At 39.8% G+C, this 22,176-nt stretch overlaps 1 protein-coding gene across 10 annotated transcripts in view; it reads left to right on the top strand.

The window, feature by feature from the left end:
• ZC3H13 (zinc finger CCCH-type containing 13) overlaps positions 1–22,176 on the top strand; it is a 57,965-nt gene that overhangs the window by 438 nt on the left and 35,351 nt on the right. For 2 of the 10 annotated variants that reach the window (XM_073344606.1, XM_073344625.1), the window contains exons 2-4: positions 12,174–12,299; positions 12,730–12,839; positions 18,783–18,894. The exons of 1 other annotated variant lie outside the window; for it this stretch is intronic. In XM_073344606.1, the coding sequence (XP_073200707.1) occupies positions 12,183–12,299; positions 12,730–12,839; positions 18,783–18,894 (339 nt within the window). In that variant the 5' untranslated portion in view covers positions 12,174–12,182. Of the gene's footprint in view, positions 1–12,173; positions 12,300–12,729; positions 12,840–18,782; positions 18,895–21,287; positions 21,381–22,176 lie in introns of those variants that run through there. 7 more of the 10 variants (XM_073344572.1, XM_073344595.1, XM_073344615.1 and 4 more) reach the window with 6 other exon arrangements.

Consider the following 22,176-nt stretch of genomic DNA (forward strand, 5'->3'; position numbering starts at 1 on the left):
GAGCTCGGTGCTGGCGGCGGCGCCTCCCCACCCGCGCCGCCATCCTGCGCCCCGCGGGCCGGCCAGAGCGGCTGCAGAGGCCGGGGGTCCCGGTGGAAGCGCTGGGCTGAGGGGCTGTGGCTTGGGAGGGCAGCGGGGCCGAAGGGTGATGGCAGGTGGCTCCCGGGCAGGGAGTCGGAGAGCAACTGGTGGGGGGCGCGGGTTGTGCCAGGCCATGGGGGGGAAGGGGGAATCGTGATGCAAGGGCAGGCGGGAGCGGATCGGCCCCAGGCTGTGGGGGCGACTCTGCCCTGGCGCTGAGATGAGAATGGGGGGCGGGTTGGGAGAGAGGAATGGGGGGAAGATTGTGCGGGGTGTGATTTGTGAGAAGAAGCAGGGGTAGAGCTGTGGGTCAGACAAGGCACCGATCAGCCAGAGAGCCTGCGACACTTGAACTGCCAGCTAGACCTGCCATCCTACCATTTCTGTGGTTGATACTTTACAGAGGGGAGCCCTGTTGTGGGCTCCTCATTGCCTCCCAGATATGTGATCTCTGTCCTCTGTGGGCTTCAGGGTACTGGGGTCCCTGTCACAGCTGCTGAGAGTAGTGAAATGTAATCAGCCTTTTTAGCTGAATTTAGAACTTGTCAGCCCTTATAGCATTGATCCTGAACCTTGGTGCTTTTGTCTTTTCTTTAAAGTCTTCTGTCATTGACGACCATCTAGAACTTGTAGTTTAGGCCAGTGGTTTTCAACCTTTTTTCCTTGTGACCCAGTTGAAGAAAATTGTTGATACCCGTGACCTAACATAATGATATCTTTTCACTAGAGTTTTCATAAAATCATAATATTGCAATACATTCCAGCTTAACTCACTTTACATACCTAACACTAGACATTAGTCTTAGTAAGCTATGGTAAGGAGTGTGGGAGGTGGCCCAGAGTGGGGCAGAGGGTGGTGTGTGGGGGTGAGTGCTCTAGGGTGGAGCTGGGGATGAGTGGTTCAGGGTGCAAGAGGGGGCTCAGGGCTGGGACAGAGAGTTGCGATGCGAGGGTGAGGGCTGTGGGATGGCGCTGGGGTTGAGGCGTTCAGGATGCAGGAGGGGGCTCAGGGCTGGGGCAGAGAGTTGGGATGCGGGAGGGTGAGGGCTCTGGCTGGGGGTGCAGGCTCTGGGGTGGGGCCAGGGATGAGGAGTTTGGGGTGCAAGCAGGCTGCCCAGGGCTGGGGCCAGAAGACTCCCCCCCGTCCTCTCCCTGCCAGCAGCAGCTAGCTCTGGGTGAGGGGCCTTTCTGTGTCTCCCCCTTCTGGCTCTGGGGCTGGGGGAGAGGCCCGCCGTAGCCCTGCAAGCCCCAACTTGCTCCCCACCCCCACCTCTCTCCTCTCCAGGTCCCTGCTGTGCGGCCCTTGAGAGCTGCTGCGCAACAACGATCTTTATAATTTTAATTAGCTAGTCTGTTATGTGTCTGACATTCCATGACCCGGTACTGGGTCATGATGCGTACTTTGAAAAACATTGGTGTATGCTGATGGCCCAGGTCCTCAAAGGCATTTAGGTGCCTGATTCCCATTGAAATCAACAGGAGTCGGGTGCTTACATATCCTTGAGGATATGGGTTTGTGTGACTAGTATTATAGATTCTTCCTTTTGTCTCCAGCATCACACCTGGGGATTTCTACTGGCTCCTCGCTAGACCTAGACCATTGCTTTTTTTTAGATTGGTCTGCTTCAAGACATTTTGCAGTGTAGATTCTACTGTACAATAGATTGTGTGCTACTGAATGGGACCTAATGGGAACTGGCCGTTGCATTTAAAGACAAAGGACTTTAAAGACAAAGGTCCTCAAAGAATCAATCCTGAAGCACTTGCATGAGAGGAAAGTGATCAGGAACAGCCAGCATGGATTCACCAGGGGAAGGTCATGCCTGACTAATCTAATCGCCTTTTATGATGAGATTACTGGTTCTGTGGATGAAGGGAAAGCAGTGGATGTATTGTTTCTTGACTTTAGCAAAGCTTTTGACACGGTCTCCCATAGTATTCTTGTCAGCAAGTTAAGGAAGTATGGGCTGGATGAATGCACTATAAGGTGGGTAGAAAGCTGGCTAAATTGTCGGGCTCAACGGGTAGTGATCAATGGCTCCATGTCTAGTTGGCAGCCGGTATCAAGTGGAGTGCCCCAAGGGTCGGTCCTGGGGCCGGTTTTATTCAATATCTTCATAAATGATCTGGAGGATGGTGTGGATTGCACTCTCAGCAAATTTGCGGATGATACTAAACTGGGAGGAGTGGTAGATACGCTGGAGGGGAGGGATAGGATACAGAAGGACCTAGACCAATTGGAAGATTGGGCCAAAAGGAATCTGATGAGGTTCAATAAGGATAAGTGCAGGGTCCTGCACTTAGGACGGAAGAACCCAATGCACAGCTACAGACTAGGGACCGAATGGCTAGGCAGCAGTTCTGCAGAAAAGGACCTAGGGGTGACAGTGGACGAGAAGCTGGATATGAGTCAGCAGTGTGCCCTTGTTGCCAAGAAGGCCAATGGCATTTTGGGATGTATAAGTAGGGGCATAGCGAGCAGATCGAGGGACGTGATCGTTCCCCTCTATTCGACATTGGTGAGGCCTCATCTGGAGTACTGTGTCCAGTTTTGGGCCCCACACTTCAAGAAGGATGTGGATAAATTGGAGAGAGTCCAGCGAAGGGCAACAAAAATGATTAGGGGACTGGAACACATGAGTTATGAGGAGAGGCTGAGGGAGCTGGGATTGTTTAGCCTGCAGAAGAGAAGAATGAGGGGGGATTTGATAGCTGCTTTCAACTACCTGAAAGGGGGTTCCAAAGAGGATGGCTCTAGACTGTTCTCAATGGTAGCAGATGACAGAACGAGGAGTAATGGTCTCAAGTTGCAGTGGGGGAGGTTTAGATTGGATATTAGGAAAAACTTTTTCACTAAGAGGGTGGTGAAACACTGGAATGCGTTACCTAGGGAGGTGGTAGAATCTCCTTCCTTAGAGGTTTTTAAGGTCAGGCTTGACAAAGCCCTGGCTGGGATGATTTAACTGGGAATTGGTCCTGCTTTGAGCAGGGGGTTGGACTAGATGACCTTCTGGGGTCCCTTCCAACCCTGATATTCTATGATTCTATGACTTATCTTCACTACAGGGGGGAGTTATGCTAGTATCTGGAATTGATGTAGCTTAGGTCAATTTACCACAGTGTCTTCACTCCACTGCCTCAATGGGAGACTCTCTCTGGTCGACTTGCCTTAATCTTCTTGGGGAGCTGGAATAATAGGGTTGACTATCGATGTAGCGGGTTTTCACTAGATCGATCCCAGCAGTGTCAATCTCCCCGTAGTGAAGACCAGGCCTTAGTATGGTAAAAGTTGTTTTGGGAAGTGGCTCCCTACCTTTTCAGACAAAATGTGAAATACCATGCATATAAGACATCATCCATACTTTTTTTTATTGCTTACCTTTTTCTGTAATCCTAGGGACTGAATTGTTGCATTTTACCAATAGCACGCTAACCCCAATTCACAAATGTAAACACATTGCTATCAGAAAAGAAGTACTTGTGGCACCTTAGAGACTAACCAATTTATTTGAGCATGAGCTTTCGTGAGCTACAGCTCACTTCATCGGATGCATACCGTGGAAACTGCAGTAGACATTATATACACACAGAGACCATGAAACAATACCTCCTCCCACCCCACTGTCCTGCTGGTAATAGCTTATCTAAAGTGATCATCAAGTTGGGCCATTTCCAGCACAAATCCAGGTTTTCTCACCCTCCGCCCCCCCCCCCCCCAAACTCACTCTCCTGCTGGTAATAGCCCATCCAAAGTGACAACTCTCCTTACAGTGTGTATGATAATCAAGGTGGGCCATTTCCTGCACAAATCCAGGTTCTCTCACTCCCTCACCCCCCTCCAAAAACCACACACACAAACTCACTCTCCTGCTGGTAATAGCTTATCCAAAGTGACCACTCTCCCTACAATGTACAATGTAGGGAGAGTGGTCACTTTGGATGAGCTATTACCAGCAGGAGAGTGAGTTTGTGTGTGTATGGGGATGGGGGGGGTGAGAAAACCTGTAGCTCACAAAAGCTCATGCTCAAATAAATTGGTTAGTCTCTAAGGTGCCACAAGTACTCCTTTTCTTTTTGCGAATACAGACTAACACGGCTGTTACTCTGAAACATTGCTATCAGTTACTTACCATTATTGGTCTATACACTTAAGATGATAAAGATGCTTTGTGTTAAATAAGAGGTGTAGTTTACTTAAAAAAGAAGCCATGTTCATAGCAGAGGGTTGTAAAAACCCAACTCTGAGTAATTATTTGTTGCATGTCAGACACAAATTTTCATGTGTAACTTGAAGACTGGTAATTTGGTTTTAATTTTAAGTTGACATTCCAGTTTTTGTATGTTATGCATCTGAAAATTGGCTTCTCTATATGAACATACAACATTTAACCTTTTTTTAGCACTCTAATGTGTGGAGAAAAGTGTCATTATTTATCTCTTAATGACATTAGTTTGCTATATCCCAGAATACCGTAGCATAATCAGTGTACAGTTAAATTTTTAAAAATATTTTCAATTTAAAAAAAGACTTGTTTTCTAATGGGATATTATTTATAGCCAGAATTGGCTTAGACTTGCTGGGGCCCAGGGCCAAAGCCCACCCCTGAGAGCTTCAGCCCTGTGCGGTGTGGCTAAGGTTACAGGCCTCCTGCCTGGGGCTGAAGCCCTTGCACCTCGGCTTTGAAGTGGGGCTTGGGCTTTGCCGCTGTACCCACCCCCTCACACGCTCGGTGGTGAGGGTTGGCTTGGCTCAGCTTTGGTCCCCACTCCTGGGGTCCTGTAGTAATTTTCGTTGTCAGAAGGGGGGTGTGGTGGAATGAAATTTGAGAACTCCTGATTTATAGCATTTTAAAGATGGACACTATTCAACATGGCAGAGGATGATAACTTGTACAGTCAGGCAATACACATAAATTGCCTTGCTTGTTAGTGCCACCTTATTATCATTTGTTCTTTTAGTTTTTACATTTCACTTAGACAATGAAAATAGTCTACTCAGTGCCACTTTTGTTTATAATCAGTTTCCATTTACTCTCAATTGCTAGCTTTTCTACTGAAGCAGGATGCTATTATTGCAAGGGAAAGTGTTCGTTTTTTCTGCTTTTTAAAACAAAATCAGTGATAAATCAACAATGTTTCATGTGAACATTTTTGTTAACTTTAGATTTTGTGAAATTGTATTTTTACAAAATCTAAATGTTGGACTACATTTGAATTATAGGTATATCATTACTATTAATTTAAATGTACACTATATTCTATCCTGAATCATGGCATAGTATCATAGTATAGCAGCTGCTGTTACTTAAGTAAACCCAGTGGGTGTAATCTCCTTCAAGTGTGTAATAAAAACCAATGATTTAAAAAAAAATTATTTGTATTGAAATTGGATTTTTTATTTAAATACCAACTTATTTAAAAAAAAACTATTTAAAATTAAATGTGAAATTATGACAGTTTATTAAGGCCTACATTTATTATAATATATTAAAATAATGTAAAGTAAATATTAAGCAGTACACGTTTGCTACAGAAGTCTTAAAGAAAGTCAAACCACTGAACTGGTGGAAATCACTGACTAAGCACCTAGAACCAGAATTTGTTGAAGTACTAGACCAGCTTTTGACAGCAATAGTTTCTTCTGTAGGTGTAGAGAGAGTGTTTTCTTCATTTTAGAGTGGTAGCCGTGTTAGTCTGTATCGGCAGAAAAAACAAGGAGTACTTGTGGCACCTTAGAGACTAACAAATTTAGTGGGACCACTTCATCAGATACATGCAGTAGATACATGCAGTAGAAAATACAGTAGGAAGATACATATAGATACACACAGAGAACATGAAAAAATGGGGGTTGCCATACCCAACTCTTAACGAGACCAATCAATTAAGGTGGGGTTCTTAGCAGCAGGAGAAAAAAAAAACTTGTGTAGTGATAATCAGGATGGCACATTTCAAACAGTTAACAAGAAGGTGTGAGTAACAGTAGGGGGAAAAACCTATCCTTGCAACAAAGCCCGTTGCCAACTCTGCCCACATATCTATTCAAAGGACACCATCAGAGGGCCTAGTCACATCAGACACACTATCAGAGGTTCGTTCACCTGCACATCTACCAATGTGATATATGCCATCAAGTGCCAGCAATGCCCCTGGACACTCAATTACAGACCTAAAAGTTGCAATTATTCAACAAAAACATTTCAAAAACAGACTCCAACGAGAAACAGCAGAACTGGAATTAATTTGCAAACTGGACACCATTAAATTATGCTTGAATAAAGAGTGGGAGTGGATGAGTCATTACACTAACTAAAAACTATTTCCCCATGCTAATTATCCCCCTACTGTTACTCACTCCTTCTTGTCAACTGTTTGAAATGGGCCATCCTGATTATCAGTACAAAAGTTTTTTTTTCCTCCTGCTGATCATAGCCACCTTAATCGATTGGTCTCGTTAAGAGTTGGTATGGCAACCCCCATTTTTTCATGTTCTCTGTATATATATCTATATCTGTATATCTATATCTTCCTACTGTATTTTCCACTGCATGTGTCTGATGAAGTGGCTTATCCCATGAAAGCTTATGCTCAAATAAATTTGTTAGTCTCTAAGGTGCCACAAGTACTCCTCGTTCTTTCTTTATTTTAGTTTATTCAGCTAGTTCAGTTCCATGACTATCTTGAACGACATGGTGACTAGAAACAATCAATTCAATTCACTAACTACAGATAATACTTGCTTTGTTTAATAAATCAGTTCTAAATGCAAAATGTTTTCCTCCAGGGTAGATTGGAAGAGGCCCTGGAGGTTTTTTGCCTTCTTCTGTAGCATGGGGCACGGGTCACTTGCTGGAGGAGACTCTGCTCCTTGAAGTCTTTAAATCATGATTTGAGGACTTAAATAGCTCAGACATAGGTGAGAGGTTTATCGCAGGAGCGGGTGGGTGAGATTCTATGGCCTGCATTGTGCAGGAGGTCAGACTAGATGATCATAATGGTCCCTTCTGACCTTAATATCTATGAATCTATGTTTTGGTAAACTTTTTTCTCACATACTCAGTACCTATAAGGTAATTTATTAAACTAATACAAAAATTTAAAATGCTCTTTGTGCATTTAATTGAATTTGTTTCCATCCAAATAGTTTGACACAATTCACAAGTAAAAAAAATTAATCATCTAGTAAACAAGAAATGCATTGTTCGCCATTTTCTAACATCATAAAAAGGGAAAAAATAAGATTCCAAATACATGCAAGTTAAATTATATACAGTAAAAGCTGTGTTATTCTGCACTTTGCCAACTGAAAAACTCTAGAAACCAGCATTTTGGGAGGGCGTGCAGGACACCGTCTCTGGGAGTGAGTTTGGGTGTAGGAAGGGGAAGGGGGTTGGGGTGCGGGGGAAATTTTAGGGTGCCGGACTGGGCAGTGCTCACCTTGGGCGCCTCCCTACAAGTGGCAGCATGTCTCTGCTGCTGCTGCCCCCAGCCCGCTGGCTCAGCAGCTCCCATTGGCCTAGGACAGTGGCCAAGGGGAGCTGCGGAGGTGGCGCCTGCAGGCGGAGGCAGCGTGCAGAACCGCCAGAGCAACAGGGACATGTCGCCGCTTGCGGGGAGCTTCCCAAGGTGAGCACCGCCTGGATTTGGTGCCCCTGCCCTGAGCCCACTCCCGCTGCCAAACTCCCTCCCTCTTTGTTAACCGGAATTTCTGACTTACCAGCACACACACAGATATCTCCAATCCCATTCTCTCAACATGCCGAATAACAAAACTTGTACTGTAACAGCTTAAATAAGTGTCTGTAGATATAGTGTATCCTTCTGGTTAGCAAAAAGAAGTACCAAATTTTGTGTAAAGGCTGTATTTACTTGGAAATCAACATATTTTAATGGTTACCAGCTAATGAGAATCCGCCTTTCTTTAGGAAAATAATTAAAAAGTACAAATGCAATACAATATTAAAATCCATTATTTAAATTAAGGTTTCCTGCTTTTTGATTTAAATCATGATTAATATTGGTGATTTAAATCACTTTGATTTAAATTGTTCCACCCGTTACACATTATCATTAACAGAAGGAAGGAAAATATTACCCGAACGTTATTATTTGTATTGTTGTGGTGCCTGGGAGCCACCGTCATGGATCAGGACCCCGAACGAAAAGGCAGTCCTTGCTCCAGAGAGCCTACTATCTAACTATAAGAAAGAGACAACAAATGGATACAGATGCATTGATGGGGAGTACATGTGAATTAATTTGCAATATAGTAATACAGTTAATTCTGTTCACTAAATGTTATGTGTCATGCACTTGAAAAAGCTTCATTAATAATAAGTCATCTTTTGTACTGCAGAGTGGTATAGAAGTATCTACAAGAGAATAAGGTATAATTGTGTTCATGGTGTATTGCTATTTTTTTATAGTGCCGCCTTTGGATTGTATATAAATGGGGGGGGAGGGGAAGCAGTATTTTGTTGTTAGACAGTTTAAATAATACAATTAACCCTGTAAATTGATTAAGTATTATAAAATTGATTTCCCTGTCCTGTTTTCCTTATTATTTTTCTATGATATTCATTAATAGTGATAAGATGTCATCATGGAAGTTGCAAACTTCTAAATATTCCTAAATGTATTTAGTTACTAAGTTTTGTCATGTCACTGAAATAAATAGTTAACAGTAATTCCTTCTATTTAGATTAATTTAAAAAAGATATTTCCCAATTTTGTGCATTTAATGTATTTATTGACCGAGTTGGAAACTGTTGAGTGCTTAAGGCTCTATCCTCACTGGGGCTCAAACAAAATTTGTTGAACAAGTTGAAAGAGGAGACACAGAAGCAGATCAGATGGGATCAGGAGTCTGAACTGCATTGGTGATCATTGTAGGACTGTTTTTTCTTTGGACTGTGGTCAAGCAAGTGTAAAAGCACTTCTTAGAGAAACCTAGGAAGAATTAAAGTAATTTGCTGAATTTTATGGGGACACTACATTTCAATTGCTCTTGGCTATCTGTTAAATTGTTGGCTGAGAGAGTCAGAAATAAAACTTCCCCCTTAAAATTTTGGAATCCCTCCTTCCCTCTGCCTATACAAGAGTGCATATGGAGGAAGGCAAGGGGAATGTTCCTTATTCTTGCCACAACATAGTCAAAAACCAATTTTCCTCACTACTTGCATGTAAAATATCGACTGTATTTTGTGCATTTAATTTCCTTGGTTGTTGAAGAATAAAAAATTAGTGATTCAAATAAATGCATTCTACTTAATTTCATAAATGTGTGTTACAGTATATTTGGTTCTCAGATATGCTTGCCTCTGTCTCCATAACCATGCTTGGGCCCTGATCCTGTAACTGGCTCCAAATGCATGGATCCCCATGGAAGTCAGTGGGCCTTTATTCTAGGGTCTAGGGTCTGACGATGCAGATCTGATTACAGGATTGAGACCCTTATGTGCACTTTGATGGTCCTTGAAAGCAACATGCTGTGCGCTCATAGCATGCTGTTTTCACTTGGAATGGTTTGTCTCACCAATTTTTTTTCGGTTAGCAAAGTACATGATTCTCGTTGACAGCTGGAAACGTGCCAAAATTTAAAAATGGAATTGATCGTATGGTATCTGAACACATGCATACAAAACTCCATTTAAAAAAAAAACTTGGTGAAGTGTGAAAACACTTTTTCCATGTTCACAAAACTCAAATGGCTGAATGGAGTTTAACTAAAAATTCTTTTGGCTCAAAAGAGTATGAAGCAATTATGGTCCAAAGTGTAATTTTTGTGTGAATGTTATAGGTGCCTAATAGCAGGTAGTTAAAATGAAAGTACCTCTTTAGTCATAAGTATGCTGTTATTATCACAATACTATAAAAGATCTATCCTTTTAAAATTGAAAATCATCTTAACTTTTCTGTAGCCATGAATTCTAAAAGTTTATTAGTTGCTGAGTGAAGAGTAAATTAAAAATAACCAGTTCTGTTTGTTGCCTTTGTTTTTTTGAAAATAAAGGGGCATTCTTCTTAAAAGGCAAGATGAATGGGAACCCCTTATCAGTGTGTTCCTATTCCATATATCATATGCTTCTACTATGCTCCTGTGACTCCTTTTTGTGCTAAATAATCTCATTTTACTCCCCTTTCATATGTTGACCCTCCCCCCATCCCATGCCGTCTTTCATACTGTTCTTGTAAACTTTTCTGTTTCAGATGTCTCTTTTAAAATGAAGCCTGTGAAAGTGAATGCAGTATTTGATGTGTGGTCTTACCATTAATATATACAATGCCTTTTTAATATATTCTGTATTCTCTTCCTCCTCCCCCCCCCATCCAAGGATCTAATTGCATGGTACCTTAAAAATTATCCAGGTGTTTCGTTCAGTCTAAACTGTAGGGAACAACCTTGAACTGGAAGGGAGCTGGGCTAGTCTGGACTTGATGTTTCATTCTCTAACTTCGACAATTTATCTTTAGACTTTTTAACCACTGCTGCACATTGAGCTATCCACAATGACTCCTAATTATTTTTCTCAGAAGACTGGGCTAATTTGAACTCATCATCTATATACAAATTGAAATAATTTCTCCTGGTGTGCATTACATTGCATTTATTTACATTTCATTTGCTGTTATATTGCTCAGTCTTCTAGCTTCAATAGAACTTTCTGGAGTTCCTCAATATTCTCCACAGTTTTTACTAACCTAAATAACTTCTTGTTACTGGCAAGTTTTACTATTTTGCTGTCTGTCTTCACCCTTCAGATCATTAATAAATGTTAACCATTGTTTCTAATCCCTAGTACATCCTACAATTAACTTCTCTCACAGCATGTAGCAACCTTGCGCATACAATAAAAATGTGGTAATGTGAACATTGATTATCTGAAAGAATGTTATGTCCCAAGCAAAGATTTGGATAAATAGTCAGGGGACTGGGAAAGCCTCTTGCAGAGCCCTAAGCTGTCTCCTGCAGTTTATAGAAGGGTTAAAGAGCTTAAGGAGTTCAGTGTCTAGTTTTCTACAGAGAGAGAACATTACCCTGAAGTCAAAACTCAGAGAAAGAGCCAACATTCAGATAACCATGAGAGTCAGATAACGAAGTCTCAGTGTAGTGAAGAAATCTAGAGACATTGTCAAAGGTGCAAGAAATGTAAAATGTAGGTTACATTAGTAGTATTTTTTTCTTATGTAATGGATTTTTCTTAAAACTGCTTGTGGATTGTTTTCACACAGATTGGCTTTCCCAAGCTGATTTTTCTGTATAAATTGATATCACTTAAACAAATGGAGAATCATTTTGGACTCAGTTCTCCTTCCTTTGTAGCCTCTTTCTCCTGTCTCATATCCTCCTCTCCCCTTATAGCTTCCCTCCTTGGTCCCAGGTAAGACAGATTATGGCTAGGAAGATTTGTCAAACGTAAGGTGTATCTGTTTGCAAAATGTATTCAGTTCTTTTAGTAATCAGAAGTACATCAGCATTCTTTCTTTCAAGCACAGCAGTTGCAAACAGCCATACAATAACAAACCAGCATGAACAATGAGCATGGCTAAAGTATGGCAGGGGAGAGGAGAGGATGGCTGCCAATAAATTGTCATAAACAGTGAGGGGAGAAATGGGAATTCCTTAGAATCGTTAAGTTGCTAAACTGAGCCCTCTTTACCAGTCAAACCCCATCTCTCGAAAGAGTGATTAAATACCATTCAAAGTGCTCTTTACACTTGAAATCAGAGGTAATGGCCAAACACACATGACCAAAGAAAGCAGCTGTTTTGTGTTTGCTGCCTGAATGAGCAGAACAGCATCTGATGTTCTCCCAAAGGGATGTTGGGGAATCCAAAGCAGGTCATAGAATAAAATTTAAAACTTTCCTTGTTGGTGTTCAGTTGACTAGTTTGAACCAATTTTGTTGTTAATCAAAGGCATCCCTTTAATCAGGTACATTCCATTTATTTATGATTCTTCCGTTCCATTATTCGTCACCTCTGCAGAAATTCTCCTGTAATTTATAGCATAATAAATTTTTCTTGTGAATTCAGTGGCAGTAGCTCCAAACTAAAGGATTTTACAGTTTTGCTTTTTTTTTTGGTTGAAGTAGTACAAAATGTCAAAAATTAGAAGGAAGGTCACAGTGGAAAATACCAAGACCATATCCGATAGCACATCCCGAAGACCCAGTGTGTTTGAAAGGCTTGGACCCAGCACTGGAAGTACTGCAGAGGTGAGTTGTAAAAGTGTTTTTCTCTTCCTTCCCACCCCAGCATCTTCTCTTCCAGGATATTAGTGGGGTAGAGTTGTTCATGAGTACTGAATATTCAGTCATTAGTCATGTTAGTAAAGGTAAAGAGAACACATTCACACTTAGATGTTCAAGATATTATTAATCTTTAGATTTTCAAATTACTTGTGGTGTTCCAGCTTCTAGTGAGGAGCGGTAACAATGTACATTTACTAATATTTTTATAAACCTAAATTTTTTATCTGGCAGACTTAATGCTCATTGTTGGTTTTTAATAAAGTAAATTACTGGTGGATGGAAATCTCAGATAAATGGGAGTAAATGTGGACTCATTTGTTTGTTCTGCCACACTCACACCAATGGTATTTCCAGAAATGAGTGTGAAATTCACCTAGTAATGTCTGTCTCTTAGACACAGTGCCGTAACTGGCTGAAGACTGGCAACTGCCTCTATGGGAACACATGTAGATTCGTACATGGCCCTTCACCACGAGGTAAAGGCTATAGCAGCAGTTATAGAAGGTAAATCAAGAACTCACTTTGAATTGTTCACATGCTGTAGGAAAATAGCTTTTTCAAATGTGTCTTCTGTAAAAATTTGAAATGCTGTGGTGTGCCTAATGGTATGTTTTATCAGTAACCTTATTGGATTGTGAAGCTGCTGAAAACAAGTAACTTGGCAAGACACAGTGGGTTTTCCCTGGATTTTCTTGTGTGTGTAACTTTTAAAAATAATTAATAAAGTGCTCTGGATGCAGATTAACTTCTTTTTCATAACAGTGTTTTAACCTGCCTTGAAATGGGACATGCAAGTACTTTAATAAATGGATTTTTGTGTAGTGTGTCACTGCAACTTCTGTCTTCCTCTCTTTCTGCTACTAAAATGCTGTTTTGCAACTGTTAAGGCAATACTTTCAAAATCACAGCCCATATCCCTTTGCCTTCACCAGTAACAGTATTTTTGTTGGAGAGTGAGGTGGCTGTTCTTTTTCTCCAGTTGTGAGGAGACATGCTAGGACAGTGGCTCTCAACTTTTCCAGACTACTGTGTCCCATTCAGGAGTCTGATTTGTCTCGTGTACCTCCCAAGTTTCGCCTTATTCAAAAACTACTTGCTTACAAAATCAGACAAAAAATATGAAAGTGTCACAGCACACTATTACTGAAAAATTGCTTACTTTCTTATTTTTATCATATAATTATATATAAAATAAACCAATTGAAATGTAAGTATTAGAGCAGTATAAACAAGTCATTGTATGAAATTTTAGTTTGTACTGACTAAGCAAATATCTAGATGAGCTGATGTACCCACTGAAAGACCTCTGCTTCGCCCCAGAAATACACATGCCTCTGGGTGAGAACCACTGTGCTAGGATAGGAAAGTGTGGTTTCATGACCACCTCTGCAGACAAATGTCCAGCAGAGAGATTAAAAAAATGTGCCTTTGTTAAGTAAAATGAATGCACTTTATAATGACTTATAATATTATACACAGTGCTATCTTTCAAAAAGGGCACTGTGTAGTAGCATGAGTCCATGCTGCCTAACCAGAACTGTATTCAGTAAGCCTGTATCATTCTTTCTGAAGGGAAAAAAATGATTTAATAATTTTCACTTCAGCACCTTTCATACAAAGATGTCACAAACATTAATAATGCTTCACAATGTCCCTTTGAGGTAGGAACTAGCCTCACTGTATAGATGGGTGAACTGAGGCACAGAAGTTGAGTGACTTGTTGAAGGTCAAACAGAATGTCTGGCATGGATGTTATGATTCTATTCCTAGCTCTGTTTCCCATTTCTATGCCTTAATCTTAAGACCATCCTAACTGTCATTGCTTATAAAGCTGTAGCAACTGGGATACAAAATACAAGTTATCTTTAAGCTTTTTTCTCAGTATGCAAGGGAACGTATTGTAATGTTATGTGCTGAATTCTCCAAACAGCAAAGGAAGAGAGGTGCTTCACATGTAAATGATTCTAAACTTACCTTTATGTGCTGAATGTCACTTTCCCTTGCTACAGTATTTGGAGCATTGAGTGTATAGCCCTTCTTGCTCATTTTTTTTTTAAAAAGATGTTTACTTTTAATGGCTAGCAGGTTTTTTTGTTTTTAATTTTTTGCTTCATATAAAGGCATGAAGTTATCACTGGTATTCAGGAATAATGTTGGTTTACATCTTTGTTTATATTAACTCTTTTCTCCTGTAAGTTTTATATGAAAGTCAAATTACATAGCTTGCTGCTTACTGACTCGAAACTTTGGATAAGTGAGCAACCAGAGCATTTGGAAGCTTGCTTTAACTCATCTATAGGTCTTAGCAAGGCACAAGAGAGTCTGTTCTACACTAAAGAATTTTGGCATCTTCTGTACCATTTTGTATCAGGGAACATCTGTCAAACACTATGTTCAAAGAACCTGTACAGTTATACTGTCTCCAAGTAAGTCTTGTAAATGCTTCCGTCTGCACTATTTCAGCTCAGACATTGTCAGTTCTACGGTATCTGGGAAGCCCAGGTGTTATGGTTGCACTGGGTCAGTTGATCCTCTCAGCGTAGTCCCATGATTGTCTTGCAAGCAATTTTGGTAGCAGAAAATATTGCCACCTGTCCCTGCCCCTCCGATTCCAGGCCTGCCCAAAAGAAGCCACAGTGATACTTAATGTATCTATCCTGACCATTACACCCTCCGCAAACCCTAACCCTAGGGTAGGAAAACAGGACACATATTAGCTTCTTCAAACTTCAGAAACATTAACATAAAACTTTATTTGTACTTTAATATTCCCTGTTCTCTCCCCATGGGCCTTGGTCTGTTAATGACAATCACAACATAAAATAGATCATCAGAGAGACACATCGGTACATATGCTGCATTCCTCTTGAGAAAATTTAATAACACACCAATAAATTACTATGTACGTTACTGGGGGACAAGGATGGCATCACGGTAAACAGCTGCCTGAGCCCTATCTTTGAGACATCAGAGTTACTCCACATCCCAAAGTGAATCCTAGTTCTCTACTTACCTGCTAATGGTACCTCAGTAGCCAGTTGTTCATCACTCCTCATATACTACCTGATGTCTGGTACACCTTCTTGAGGGATCATTTCATGACGTGAGGCATGAGGTACAAGATGACTGGCTGGACTTCATTACTTTTCCTGGAGAGATGTCTTCCCTCCGTGTCCTGGATTGTTATAGCAGAATCCAGGCACATAGTGCCATCAGCAGGTGTAGGGAGATCTGGTTGCCTTCTGCAATAGTGTTGTCATAGAGTTGTTTGAAGGCACAGCCCACGCTCATCGCAAACTATGCAAGCTGTACAAAACCACTTGAAACAATTGTTGGAACAAACCACCGATGAAACCAAATACAGCGTAAAGTTAACAGGTACAAATATGTGTATGATGTATTGAGAGGCACGACTAATAAGAGAGAGATGAACTGAAAACTCTGACGCAACCTTAATTACTGCCTCGCGACCACTCAAGCATAATATGCACACAGAATATACGCTATATATAAATATACATTGTACATGTCTGTGGTGTAGTTTATATATAAATCGAACTTAAACATTATTTAAAAGAAACAATTTCCAGTGTACCAGATGAAACATTTGTAGAAAATTCAGTCAGTTCATGGGGGTTTTTTCTGTGCCCTAAACCAAAGTACCCAAACCAGCCAATGCCGCCTAAGCAACCACCTGCTAAGGAGTAAACCTATTAACTTAGTTTCACCAAATTACTTATTTTTACTGTCTTTGTTGTTTTGTTATTTGCAGGGGAAAAGGGTTTACCTTCATTTCACCTCAGTGTTTATCTCCCAAAGCAATAAAAGATGACAACCACACAATGCTTTTTTCTGCTTCTAATTTCCTGATGGCCTTCCTCATCTTAAAGTAGTTTTTAATAATGCCTAAATAAATTGAGCTGTTTTGGTTTCCAGCTTTTTCCAACTTAGAAATGTGTATTGAGAGTGGTGGGGTTGGTGGGTTTCCTCACTTATCCTGAAACTTAAGGAGAAAGCCCTACGCATTCTAGTAGCATCAGATTCTTGCTGTTGGAAGGTTCTGTTGCTTCTCTGATTTGCCCACAGAGGGTATTATGAGAACAATGCTTCAACCAGTGTTCTTGTGGCAAAGTATGTCATCCTTAGATTATATATGTAATCTCTCTGCCATGTAAATGAAATTTGGTCAATTCCACAAGTCCTCCCTCATGTAGCAAGTTTGGGATTTTTGATGGAACTCATTTTTAAATAAAATTGACACAAAACATTAAAAAAAACCACTTTTTGTAATGCTGAAAGCTATTTGTGGGGGGAACGAGTAGCATAGAGCGTCTTTGAAAAAATTTTGATACAGCTGAAAGGAACTTGTTTTAGAGGATTAAAAAATTACTTTTAAAAATGAGCTATAATTTACTTAAAACTGTAAATTTAAAATATGGTGCAAGTACACATATTAGGAAGGTGACTTTTAATTATATTTATGTGCAGGGTATTTTGTTGATTAGTACTGCTGGGAAAGAGAGCAGATGGAAAAACCCCTGTTACTGTTGAACCTTTCCCCTGACTTGTGTGTACAATTTTGCTGCACATTAAATATATTTAAAAGCAGGAGGAGGATAAATAGGAGTCACTGGCCTTTTTATTGGATCTTTTTAAGATAGTACCTTATGGCCATATTTAACATTTTAATGATGGAAAATATTGCAGAAGAGAAAATTGAAACATAAATAACAAGGCTTCAAATAAGCAATTTTTAAAAGTAGAAACAAATTTTATTTTTGTTCTAAAATAGCTGCATGTACAGGAAATACTTATTCCCAATCCCTCTAGGAAAAAAACAAATGCTCCGAGAAGTGGTTTTCCACCTTTTTTTCATTTGTGGATCCCTAAAAATTTTCAAGTGGTGGTGCAGATCCATTTGGAAATTCAACCTGTGGTCTGTGGTTCTCTGCCACAGAAGTCTTAGACTGAAAACTGGCTGAACAGAATTCAACTGTAGATGTTGCACGTGCTTGGCATGGCATTTGATGCAGCTTGAGAAAGGATGCTAACCTTTGGGCTTCTGTGGTAACAATAACACTTCTGGGTTTTGACCTGTAGGTGGGGGTAGTCACATACTTTTTATTGATAAGAAAAATTTCCCTTTTCTGGGATCTGAAACTTTATTTTCATAGTCACCTTTTGCAGATCCCTTAGACATAGTCTGTGGGCCCCCAGGGGTTGAAAACTTCTGTCCTGAAGCAAATGGAAGTTTCATTATTTCAAATATTAGACAGGCTTCCTGGAGCTAGTAGTTGATCAGTATCTTTCAGCGTAGCTATAACAAAATTGGTAAAGATATAAAGCTAATAACCTTACAGAATTATCTGAGATGAGCATCAGCAGTAGGAATTAACAGCCATTGCGGATTCACACAGCTCAGTATTCAGCTAGGTTTATTTAGTGAGAACAATAGATGGCTTTTAACTTAAAAGGCCGTGCATATCATTCACTTCAGCCCTTCTGTTTAAGGACTTGTCTAACCACAAAAGTTGTACTGATTTAATTGTACAGTTATATTTGGTATAAAGGTGCCTTATTCCAATACAAGGTATTCCCTAAGAGGGGGAATAAGCTATATTGGTATAAGGCACCTCTATACCATAACTACATCTGAACTAGGGGTGTTGTACTGTTGTAACTATTTCAGTTTTTAAAAAAATCATACACCTAGCAGGATAGTTATACGAGCACAAAAATTGCATGTAGTCTTGGCCTTAGGGTGCAGGTTGTTGAAACCTGAATTCAAGTAGGCTTCCTTTTGTTTGCAAAAAGGCCAAGGCAATGTGTGAGTGGCAACTTTGAATGATCTCTGCTCAAAGGCCTGGTCTATGTTCAGAGTTGCACTGGTTTAAATAAAAGTATGGTTTTTCTTTAAATCTAGTGCATCTTTGAATTTATACAGAGCCAGAGATAACTGGAAGGGTTTAGTGGGTCATGAGTGTGAAAACTAGAGCTAGACAATAGTTGGGAAAAGGGAGACCTAGTCAGCCTGGCTGGAATTTTGAATACAGTTGTGAAAGTGAAGCTGCATCTGAGTTATAAGCTGCACTCAGCCCTGCATATGTCAGTTTAATTGGACTAGTAATACAATATTGTACCAAGTCATTTTGCTTCCAGTAAAAAAATAACCCATTCCTGAAGTTCAGTCTTTCTTGACTGCTAGGAAGCTGTTACGTGATTTTAATTTCCGAAAGCTGTTTAGTAACACCAAACCCATTAAGATTTAACTAGTTTTCCTCACTTTTGCTGGGTGGGGATCTTAGGCGTCATGACTGAATTACTTAAAATCAAATTTTGTGAACAGATTTTTCTATAAAAATTAGTTACAAAAATCAGTAAAGGAAATTGAGTGTCCTTTTCCTTAAAAGGAAGTGGCTACATCATATGTCTTTCTGCCTTATACAGGTCACCAGAAAGGCCCACTGGGGATCTTCGGGAGAGAATGAAGAACAAGCGTCAGGACGTGGAGACTGAGCCACAGAAACGAAATACAGAGGAATCGTCCTCTCCCGTTAGGGTAAGAATGGAGGGCATGGAATATCCAGCCTCCCTCAATAGCAGTAGGTTAGTGTGTTTCAGAAACATGGTCATTGTGAATTGTTTAATATTAAATAAATAACATAATGTGTTATAAAATATTTAATTTCATATTTTATATTAAATATTTAGTATTTAATATTATCGTGCATCTGTATAGTAGTGTCTTGAAAGTTACCAGAATTCCTTACAAATTCCACAAGCTGAAATGCATATTATAAAATTTTGACATTTAGCTACCTCCAGTGTGAAACATGGAAGCTATTTAACAATATAGCAGAACCTTTTGAAATTGTCAGTAAAATGTACCAGCCCCGGCAAACACCTACTAGCTCATTTTTACTTTAAACACTGACATGTATAAAGCACCCACCCTTATTCACATTATAACACATCATTTACTTGTTAGTCACCCCCAACTCCATCTTGCTTATCAGAAAACACCCCCTTCATAAGCCCATGTAGTCACTACTCCATGTATTCATTCCCCTGCTATTTTCCCATCATTCACCCTGGTTCATCAGTTTTTACCTCTGCAACAAATTCACCAATTCTTGTTCTCTGCCATCGTCCAATCCCATTCCCCCAATCAATTTTTTTCTCAGCGAAGTCTATATCACCTTCTCCTCCACTGACATTGCTAATGAAGAGAGACAAAGTTGGTAGAGCTCCTCTGCAATTGGACAACAGCTGGAACATTGGTTTACTTTTAAGTATTTAAATTTTTTTCACAACCAAAAGGGCTAAAACCTTTTTGTTTTTAAATGAATGTTTTGAATTCTGCGAGCGTTGTTGGCATTATTTCTCTTCTGGGTCTGTTCCTTGCTGTATGTAAGTGGAAATTTGAAAGACTGCTATAAAGGAATCAACAGGAACTGCTGTCACTAAAGTTACATAATGGTTTCCATTCTAACCTTGTTTTCAGTTGCTGATAACTTGCTGAAATTTTCAGTGCTGTCAACTCTCTACACTAAGGTGATTTTTTTTTTAAGTTAGAGCAAAAATGGTTCAGTTCTTGAGTACAACGAGAGTGGGAAAAGTGTATTTTTCCCATGAATAAAAAAAGGTGTTATGACTTAGTTGCTGTGTGCAACCTCAGTGTGGACGTTTTTTGAGCACTTAACTAGGCAGCTATAATATTCTATTCCTGTAGTAACCGAAGACACACACAAAAAATCCAAGATAATCTTTTAAGTATATCAAAAGCAGGAATCTTGCAAGAGAAGTTGTGGATCTGCTGAACTACCAGTGAGTAAAGGGAGCAATTAAGGAAGATAAAGACTTCGCAGAGAAGCAAAACTAGTCCTTTGCCTGTAGTGAAGATTGATGCAATGTTGGGGAGATAGCTACTCTGGACATACTCTTTTCAGGTATTAAAGATGAAGCAAAGTCACAGAATGAGTTGTCAAAAGAGGTGGTGCTGGAACAAATTGATAAAGGGCAATGGGTCACCAAGACCAGTCAGTAAACAACCAAGAGTTCTGAAGGAAGGATGAAGTGACTGAGTTGTTAACGAAAATATACAGTCTTATAACAGCTACTATTCCAAAGGACTGGACGGTCGCAATTGGATCTAAAAAAAAAAAAAAAAAGCAACCTCTAGAGGTGAAGTTGAGAATCAAAAACTAGTAAGCTTTATTTTGAAATAAGTAAAGATAGTTACAAAACACTTTTTGGAATATGATATGATAGGGAAAATGAACACCGCTCCTGTAAATTAAAATTGTACTTCTTTATTCTACTAGAATTGAAACTTGTCCACAAAATAGTGGCTAAAGGAGAACTGGTTGACATAAATTGGACTTGAGTAGCCTCTCTTGAAACAAAAGCTTTCTGAAAGAACTAAACAGTCAAGGTGTGATTAGAAACTGGCCAAGAGACAGAAGACAAAAAGAAAGAAATGGTCAGTTTTCCACAATGGAATGCTTCAAGGAGATTCTGGAGAAAGGGTTGAACAGTAAGAAGACAATTTGCAGAAGATAAAAAAATATATGTAGGTTAGTCAAAACTAGGGACAATTATGAGGAATTTCACAGGAACCTAAAAAGGAAGCCGTTTTGGGTCAGTACAATGGCAGATGTAATTCAGTGTTAACAAATGCAAGGTAATGCACATTAAAGGGAGTAACTTAAAGCACTCATTCACATTACTGGGTTTTAAAGTAATTGCAACCACTCAGGAAAAAGACCTGGGATTATTGTGGATAGCTCAATGAAAACATGGTTCAATGTGCAGTAGTAGTCAAAACAACAAACAAATATTAAGATGTATAATTAATGGAGTAGAAAATAATTCTTAAAAAATGCCATGATGTAAATTAATAGTCCACCCTCGTCTGAAACACTGTTTGTTTCTGATCACCCCATCTGAAAGAAGATATAATAGAAGATGATGTCTGGAAGGTGAACAATGAGGTGAGAATGGCACTGTTCGGAGAGGAGCCAAATAAGCGGGGACGTGATAGAGGTATATGATAATGAACGGTAAATAGATTGTAAATTAGGCACTCCTGTTTACACTTTCTCATACTAGAAGAACATGGAGTATTCCAATGAAACTAAAAGACGACAAATGTAAAAATAAGGAAATTTCTTACAGTATGTGTAAGTAACCTGGGGAACTCATTGCCATAAGGCACAGTCCAAGAGTTTAGTATGTTTCATAAAAGGACTAGACAGTTACATTAGATAGGGGGAAAAAAACTTTTTTTAGATGGGATATAAATCCTCATGCTTCAGCTAATGAATAACTGCCTGAAATTAGGAAGAAACTTCCCATATGAACTGGATATTCCATAATTGTCCATTTTGGGCATTCTTGCATCTTCCTTGGACCTATCTAGCTCCTGGCCACTTTCAGAGAGAGTATACCGGACTATGTGGACAACTGCTCTTATCTAGTCTGGCTATTCCTATGTTCCTAGATATTTATATGGAATTATTTTGTATGCAAATATAAGTAAGTGTATGCAAAATGTTTTATGAATAATGGGACAAGATCACTGTGCTTACAATCTAATTTAGACAAGTATAATACTTAGAGCAGCTCAAATGTGAATATGAGCAGATGCATTCTAATTGGGGGCTTGATACTGGGAAATTTCACAAAACATGAAGAGTGTGGATGGGTTGGTGCACGTAGTGGGAGGCAGTTCGAAGAGCAGAGGCAGCATGAAGCTGAGAGGGAGAGAAGGTCTTAAAGCATGCAGTTAGGCAAGATTATTGGGAGGAATGTAAGGCGTATGTATGTCTAATCCATGTAC

The sequence above is a fragment of the Lepidochelys kempii genome, chromosome 1 (genome assembly GCF_965140265.1).
Source record: "Lepidochelys kempii isolate rLepKem1 chromosome 1, rLepKem1.hap2, whole genome shotgun sequence".
NCBI classification, from domain to species: Eukaryota; Metazoa; Chordata; order Testudines; family Cheloniidae; genus Lepidochelys; species Lepidochelys kempii.